General features: G+C 50.8%; 1 protein-coding gene across 1 annotated transcript; it reads right to left on the reverse strand.

Annotated features, from left to right (window-relative positions):
• Positions 1-4,806, reverse strand: Cd8a (CD8a molecule). Its single transcript, XM_036182823.1, has 6 exons — positions 4,758-4,806; positions 4,303-4,668; positions 3,684-3,794; positions 3,410-3,520; positions 2,627-2,657; positions 1-127 (listed from the first exon to the last, which is right to left on the reverse strand). Exons 1-6 carry the CDS (start codon positions 4,804-4,806, stop codon positions 76-78), a joined length of 720 nt encoding a protein of 239 aa, XP_036038716.1. The 3' UTR covers positions 1-75.
• Positions 4,807-8,580: the final 3,774 nt, after the last annotated feature.

Genomic DNA, 8,580 nt, shown 5'->3' on the forward strand with positions numbered 1-8,580 from the left:
AATATATATAGGAAGGTGGGAAATACTGAAAAAGGAGGGCTTGATCTCTTGCATGAAGAGGTCTCTGGCGCCATCTTACACGAATTTCTCTGAAGGGCCGGGCTTGCCTCCTTGTCTGACCAGGGGCCTGAAAGAGAGGCAGGAGACTGACCATCATTGTAGCAAGAACCTCTTTAATGAGCCTGGGTAGGGGTGGCACAAGCCTCTAATTCCAGTACTCCAGGGGCAGAGGCAGGCGGATCTCTGTGTTGGAGCCCAACCTGGTCTGCAGAGCAAGTTCCAGGACAGGATCCGCTGCCCTCAGTTTTTAATGGCTCTGAGAACTTGTCCCTAGGGTGCCAGCAGGAATGGGTAAGTGACCCTTTTTTAGTCCTTGTGGTGCCATTTAGGTTAGAGAACCTGCCTCAGGTCACACAGCTATCAGGCAGCTGAAGCAGGATCTGAACCCAGTTAGGCTTCCTAGGGCCTTCTGGAGTCCCAGGAAGGGGCAATATTGAGGTGAATTGTTTAAGTCACCACATGACTTGATTCTTATCCCCACACCCCGAAATTGAGGATGCAGAAGGGTTAAAGTGCCATCCTCAGTCAAGGAGAGCGCTGAAGCTCAAAGTCCCTGAACTTGAACTAAAAGTGGGTCCCCCGAATGGCTTCTCCAACACCACCCCACTCCCCCACCCCCACCTTTCAGCTCATACTCAGATGTGTGAGTTCCTAGGAGGCAACCTTGGATAGCTCCAGGTTTCAGGGCAAGGGCAGGCTTTTCTGTTTTACATTTCAAAATGAGAGTATTCAAAAAATAGTAAAAATAAGTGACTGTCTTGCAGAAGCAACCAAGTACACTCGATCACGAAAGCAAGGAAGACCTTTCACAGGTTTTGTCTTTATGCCCTCGGCATACCACCTGCAACATAATCACACTGGATGACGTTACGTCGCCTTTGTTTAAAGGGATGTCTAAGCTGCTCAAGGCAGATTCCAGCATGGAGATAGAGCACAAAATGTAAACTCGGATATGAAATTTTAAATACTTTCATCTACTAGAGGAAATGTATATAGTGGGTTGTATTTAGCACTCAGCCCCAGCCGATCTGCTGACCAGGGAAGGTAAACTGAGTTTTAGAGGGAAGTTGCATGCCTGATATTTGTTGGCAGTTATGACCTGAGACAAATCACCAAAAGTCCTAAGCCTCAGGTTCCTCCTCTGTAAAATGGAGGGCACAGTAACTACTTTAAAGATTGTTACAAAACCTGAAGCGAAAAGAAAGACAAAACACAGTTGTCCTTACTATCTCTGCTTGGGTTACCCACCTTGGATAGCCAAATCTTTGGAGTTCCATTTATATAAAATGGCATTTAGCCTATACACATTGCACTGCCACACAGATCATCTCCAGATGGCCTGTAATACCTAAAACTGTAAAATCTGTTTGTTGTTTAGGGGAAATGACCAAAAAGAAAGTGTTCATGATGGGCATGCCTTTGGTGATGTGGGACCCATGGACATGGGGCATGAAAGGCTGACTGCATAAAGTAGGCAACCAGCACACTGAAGGCTTGCTTTAACAGGTCTGGTTTTGATCATCTGACTGTGATCCCATCTTTGCCTCTTCAGATGGGTTTCCTTATCTTGTAGCTGTGGTCTGAAAGTTGGGGGCGATGATATCTACAAGACGAGGCTTGGCTTGGCTGCTGTGTAGATTCAGACAAATTCTGAGTGGAACCCCTTTGCCCCATCGCCAAGCTGGGACAACACTTGTTAGATGATGCCACCTTTGGAAGGCAAGGGTGCTTAGATGCCGCCACCCCCTGGGGTACAAGAGCAGTTAGGTGCTACCCCCTGGGGTGCAGGGCTGTTGGATGATGCCACTGCTGGGGGCAGGAACTGTCCTCACATAAGGGGAAAGCAGAGTGGAAACTGAGGCCTCTTTTAGTTGCTGTAGTTAGTTCTCTGATAATTTCAGAATGGCTGAGCTGGAATTGGGTGGGGCAGACATTTGAGCCACCAGAGAGCTAACTGCCTTTGCTTCTGGTCCTTTTATCCCCTAAGCCCTGACAGGAACTCAAGGTCCTGTGCTCTCACAGAAAAATTAGGAACTGGGGACATTGTTTATTATATTTTAGTAATAAAACATGGCTTTCTCTTAAAAAAAAAAAAAAGACCAATCAAGAGGGTAAGTAGCGAGGTGTCTTAATATACCTCCAAAACACCCAAACGGAATCTTCTAGAACAAGAGAAGGACCCCATGGTACTCCAGGAGCTGTGTTGAGTTGGAGGGGAATTTTTTTTTGTTTTTTGATGGTGGTAGAGGAGGTGAGCTAGACAAGACAGGATTTTCAGCAAGTTCCAGTGCTCCCCCACCAAGCTCTTTGTGGTGCTTCCTTTCCTCCGGAATGAATTCCAGTACCTTGCCTGCCTCTGCTTTTCTCCTTGTTTAGGGACTGGCTGACTCTTGGACTTCTGCCACCAGGACTTCACTGCCATGACCTCTTTCTGAGTAAGAGTTCCCAACCACCTGCCACTGGGCAGCCAGGACCACTGGGACCGTGGTGGCCCAGGGAGAGCGGGCTGTCCGGAGTGAGCGGGCTGCCGGGGGTGAGCAGGCCTAGAGTTCAGAGAATTACTCACCTGGGACATTTGCAAACACGCCTTCGGTTCCCTAGACAAAGAAGAAAGGAGAGTGAATGCCCTCTTGGGGTTTCCAGATGCGGTTTCAAGAGCATTCTCTACTCTGGTTTTTTGAGGATCATAACTCCTCAGAGTTGGAGCGAACACTACTTTGCTGACCTCAAGCTTCATGCCTATGCCTGTAGTCCTGGCATTCCCAAATGGAAGGAGGCCGAAGGATCAGATCAGAAGTTTGGGGTTATCCTAGGCTAGTTTTAAGCTAGCCTAGACAACATGAAACCCTGTTTCCAGGTGGAGGGGGTGGGGTGGAGGGACACACGACGACGTCAACAGCATTGTAAGTGTAGATGTGAGCGAATCTGGGAATCTGTAACCTGGCTGGCACAGGACTCAAGAGAAGCGAGTGGTTTGTGGGGTGGAATTAATGGCGACTCTCAAACCAGCCACGGTTTTGACCCAGCTTTCTTGGGACCAGGTCTCAGGGTCACACCGGCCCCCTCTCTGGAGGGTTTATGCTCCCCTGGCTGTGCTAGCTGCTGGCTTAACTGCTTCTGGCGGTCCTGGATAGGGTTCTATGTTCCGAAAGGTTCTCAGAGGGTGGAAGGAGCAGCGGGGGGCGGCGGGGGGGCTGCCTGTCTCCTGCCTTCAGGAAAGCTGCACAGGTCCTACAGGGCAGCTGGGCCCCCCTAATCCTGAACTTCATCTCCCACAAGGGCGGTCTGGACGAGCACAAGGCACGTGAGGGGGGTAGACTTCTCCCCGCGGCGACCCCCCCGGACTTACTGTGGCAGCAGATGAGCGTGATGACCAGGGACAGCAGAAGGACCCCGCAGATTCCGGCTAAGGGTGCCCAGATGAAGATATTACAGTCGAAGTCCAAGCCGCTCTTCTTCACTGACAAGACCCGAGTGGATGGCATTTAGAGACCCTCTGGGACAGTCCCCCGCCCCCAGCCCCATCCCCCGCCCAGGTCTCCCTCCAGGATCAGGATTTTCCTTGGCAAGTAGCCTCCCAGGTTGTCTGCGCGCCCCAATCACCGACCATGAGAACGTCTAACCTGAAACGCCCGCCCCGGGCCGGCAAGCTTCTGGTCGCTGGGACCGGGGTGTCCCGGTAGTGGGCAGTGGTGTGGGTAGTCGCGGCACTGGCACTGGCGTGGTCGGCTTCTCTGCAGGAGCAACAGGATGCCCGAGGGTGAGGCTGTGGTGGTGGATGCACTGGTGCCCCAAACTCTTCCCGCTTAGCTTTTACCCAAGAAGACGCCTCCTCCTAGCTTTTTTAGAGAGGAAGAAGGGACCCCTGGACAAGTGCCGGGCCACTCCTGCAGCTCGCAAGTGTAACCTTGGGCCTGGTACGCCTGGACCAGATCCCCGCAGCGCAGCAGCCGCGGCCCTCCACCACCAAAAGCTTTAGTCAATATCCGGCTCTAACGCCCCTCCCCCAGCCAACAAGGACAGGGCAATACACACGTGCAAACTCCATCCCAGATACGGGGTATAAGAGTCACCTCCAATCCCACCTGGCCCCCCAGCCTCAGTTTTCTGGTCTGTGAAATAGGGATGATGTGAAAGTAGCCACCGAGGGGCCCCGAGAGATTTAAGAGGAGGACGTCTGCGTGTGAAACATGTTCTGCTGTGACCCCCGACACCCCGGGGAAGAGACCTCGGCGACCAGACCTGGCAGAAAGACCGGCACCAGAGGACTGAAGTGCACCACTGAGTTGCTTGTAACAGAGCAGAAATAGTAGCCTTGGGTTTCCTCGCTGAACTTGCTCAGGGTGAGGGTGTACTGATCACCACCTTTCTTCTCGCCGGAGATCTGACTTGAATATAGCTTGCCATTCGATTTTTTCCGGGTCGAAGAGAGATAGACGAGGAAGGTGGGTTTACGTCCGGAGCCGTGCTCCTGGAAGAGCCAAGAGCATCCTTGCGCAGTGGGCAACAGCACTTCGCAGGTCAGCTTCACGTTCTGGCCAAGTTCAGCGACCAACTTCTTGGGCGACATTTGAAAGTATTCCAAACCCTGGAGCCCAGCGAAGGAATCTGCGGGGGGCCAGGTGAGGAGGGTGAGTCTGGAGTCCCCACACCCTCGATGTAGTCCAGCCCTGCCCTCCCCGGGGTCATCAACTCACTCAGCAGCAGGGTCAGCGAGAGAAGAAGGCAGGTCACCCGCGAGGCCATGGTGTGCTCCCACCAGCAGCTTAGGTCAAGCTAGGGCGCTAAGGGAGGGGCCCAGGAACAGGGGGGAGTGGTGGGTGAGGAAACTGGGCCCTTCGCCGGCTGCAGACTGAGGATATGATGTCATCCGGAGCCCCCACTGTTAGCCTCCTTTTGGCGGTTATCACCTTCCAGGGGCGAGGGAGCTCAGAGAATGGAGCCTTGCAGGGCCCTGGGGGCAGCTGAAAACGAGGGAGGCTGGGGGAAGAGAAGACGCTTGGAAAGCGGTCCTTGCGGATTGTTCTGTTGCAAGAATGGTAGAAACGGGAAAGAGAAAGATAAAAATCTTTTTTTTTTTTTTTTTTTTTTTTGAGACAGGGTTTCTCTGTGTAGTTTTGGAGCCCTTCCTGGAACTTGCTCTGTAGCCCGGGCTGGCCTCGAACACACAGAGATCTATCTGCCTAGCTCTGCCTCCCAAGTGCTGGAATTAAAGGCGTGCTCCACCACCGCCAGGCAAGATCAAATCTTAAAATAATAAAATAAAACGAGAGTGACCGGAAGGAGGGGAGAGGAGTGCCCACTCCTTTTTTCTTTTTCTTTTGGATAGGGTCTTGGGTAGCCCAAGCTGGCCTCAAACTCACTTCGTGGCAAAGGCTGGCCTTGAACTCTAGATCCTCCTGTTCTCCCACTTCTTTTGCTCTCAATAGCGTCCCCCCCCCCCCCCACCGGTCTGATGAGGATTGGAGGTTGAGATGGAAAGAGGAAGGATCGGATGCACATCGATCCCAGCAAAGCAGACCTGACATTAACCGGAAGGGCCTTGCGCCTTCCACAAAGGGTGGACTTCCACGCGGGTGGTCCAGCTAGAGCCTTGGGTGGCACTCAGCTACTGACAATATCCTTCCCAGGCCTCCCTCCCAGGGGGCGAAACTCAGCTCAGTCACTTCCCTTCTTAGAGCCTTGGCAACCTTGGCCTCCATACCTAACTCCCTCTAATGGGATGATCCAGCCACATACTGTGACCACCATTCTTGTCCTGGGGATCTGACAATATCATCCCACGACCTGAACAGCAGGATGAAGACAAGCCCCGGACTTGGTTGCCGACTAGCCCTTGGGTCCCTGCCTTTTCCAGGTCCTTGCAGCTGCAGCCTCACTGACAGATGTTTCCTTCACTGTGTACATACTCCTCTGTGTTTTCAAGCCCTGGCTGCTCTCGCCTGGAAAATGCCAGGACCTGTGCTGTCTGCCTTGGACCTCCTTTTCCTCCTGCTCTACTCAAAGGCAAGCCCGCGAGCATGAGCGTACATGAGTGCGTCGCACGTTGAGTGTCCTGGGTGAATCTTGCATGCAAGTACTTACTCTTTTCTGTCCCAGGCACACGTGGACCTCATTCTTCCTTCCCCTCGGTGATGTGCTTTCCTCTCAGTTTTCCAGGGTTTGCACTTCGTGGCGTTTTCCCACTTCGAATCCCACACAGGGTGCACCTCTCATGCCACTGTGTGATTACAGCTTGAGGCAAGTCACCTGGCATTCTCTGCCACACCCTTGAGTTTGCTCTCCTCTGAAGAGGTTTGCTCTCCTGTTGTTTCTGTTTGAAGACAAGACCTCAACTCCGTAGCCTACCTAGGCTGGCTGGAACTTTCTATGCAGTCTAAGCAGGCCCTGGGTTCACGGTAACCTGATTGCTCCAAGGTGCTAGGATTACAGGCTTGGGCCACCAGCTCAGTATGGCAGACAAGTGTTGGCTTCAAGAGCCTTGGCTTCAGCACTCCCCGCTCTTAGAACATCTAAATGCTTACTCTGACGTGAATATTTTATGTTCAGAGCTGTTTACAGTATCACTTTATGTATTTTGTTATTATTGTGTGTGATGTGCATGATGGAGGTGGGGTGCATGGCACACATGCCACAGCATGAACGTGGAAATCAGGACACGTTTGTGGTGTGGGTTCTCTCCTTCCACTTCCACATCGGGGACGGAATTCAGGTCACCAAGCTCTCATGGCAAGCACAATACCTACTGAACCATCACATGGGCTCTAAAGTGGCTTTTCAAATGACATGAGTAATATATTCTTGAAACAATGTTAGACAAGGGGCTGTGGGGGCAGCACAGTGGGTGAAGTATTTGCTGTGCAAGCCTGAGGACCTGAGTTCAGATCCCCAGAGCCCATGCAATTCCGTTGCCAGGAGGAAGGGACAGGGATACCTGAAGCAAGCAGGCTAGCTAGACCAGCTCTGTCAGTGAGCTTTTGGTTCAACTGAGAGACTCTGTCTCGGTATATAAGGTGGAGAGCAATGAAACATACCAGCTTTGGGCCTCCACACACTCCTGAACACACTTGGACATGTGCACCTGTAACCCCACACTTGTGAACCCCCCCCACAGGCACCGATGCTTGCACACCACACACACACAAACAACTGTAAACTTTAAAACGTAGACAGCACAAGAATGAGGGCAGAGGAAGGCCTCTCTCTCATCTCTCCTCACTGCCCCCAGTTCTTAGTCAAAACCACTGGAGCAGGGGGCTGGTTCCCTCAGATGTTGTCTGCGCAGGTGTTCCCTCCTCATTGCAAATCATGTATTTCAAGAGTCCTGTTATGAATGTACATATATTTTCAATTTTCTTACTTGAGAATAAGAGAAAAAAACCTCTTCAGGCTAGTAGTTGATCTACCTCATTCTTTTACATGGATGCATTCCACATGTCTGTTTCAAAATTTAGTTCTATTGGTGGGTGTTTAGGGAGTTTCCCATTTTATGTAGTTACTGTACCATCAAGGCTGTTGTATAGAGAGATATATTATGCCTGTAACATTGTATTGTTGAAATTATAAAATTTACACGCCGCTTTCAATTTTAAGGACTATATATGTATATATATATTTATATCTATATTTAGTATGTGTACCATCATGTGCCTCAGCGCTATAGGTCAGAGGACAAGTATGGGGGTCAGTTTTCTCCTTCTACAATGTGGGTCCCAGGGATTGAACTCAGGTTGGCGGGATTGGCAGGAAGCACTTTTACCCTTGTAACTAAAATCTCACTGGTGCCTCACAGGATGCCTTCAAACAGAAGACGAGGGAGTTAGAGACAGCAAAGCCTTTGTAATGGCCAACAAGTGCATACTCATGTCTGCGTCTGTGAGTGTAGGCATGCATGTATAGTGGGTATGTTTATGTGTACAGTGTCTATGCATGTGCGTATGTGTATGCACATATAGTGTATATGTGTGCGTATATAGTTGTGTGTATATGGTGTGTGTGTGTGTGTGTGTGTGTGTGTATGTGTGTGTGTGTGTGTGTGTGTGTGTGTGTGTGTGTGTGTGTGTGGGCAGACACAGTGCTTCTCTTAACTTACATGAATGAGTGAATGAGGGCAGCAAGGAGGCAGGTAGGTTTAGACCACCCACACAACATATCTTGTTTTAGATGATAGTTTTCTGTTTCACTTGGTCACTGCTCCTCCTACAGGAGGATGTTCCCAGGACTCTGGGGGCCAAAGGGTACAGTCAGGAGAATATGAAAAAGGATGGAAAGATACGAAATTATGCCTTTTCAGATGAGGGCCATAGTCAACCTTCAGTTGTGTGGATCTTCAGAACCAGGTCCCCAAATACAATGATGGACGGATTTGAGGTGATAATAGTCATTCCATTTCAGTCTCTCAGAAGTGAGCAGCTATAGCAGGAGTCTTCAAGTCTTGCAGCTAAAAAACTGCCAGCCACGAGGGTGCCATTGCCCTGTGCACAGAGCACCATGGGGGTGAGGGGAATGCCAGGGCAACAT

This window comes from Onychomys torridus, chromosome 3 (assembly GCF_903995425.1).
Source record: "Onychomys torridus chromosome 3, mOncTor1.1, whole genome shotgun sequence".
Taxonomy (NCBI): Eukaryota; Metazoa; Chordata; class Mammalia; order Rodentia; family Cricetidae; genus Onychomys; species Onychomys torridus.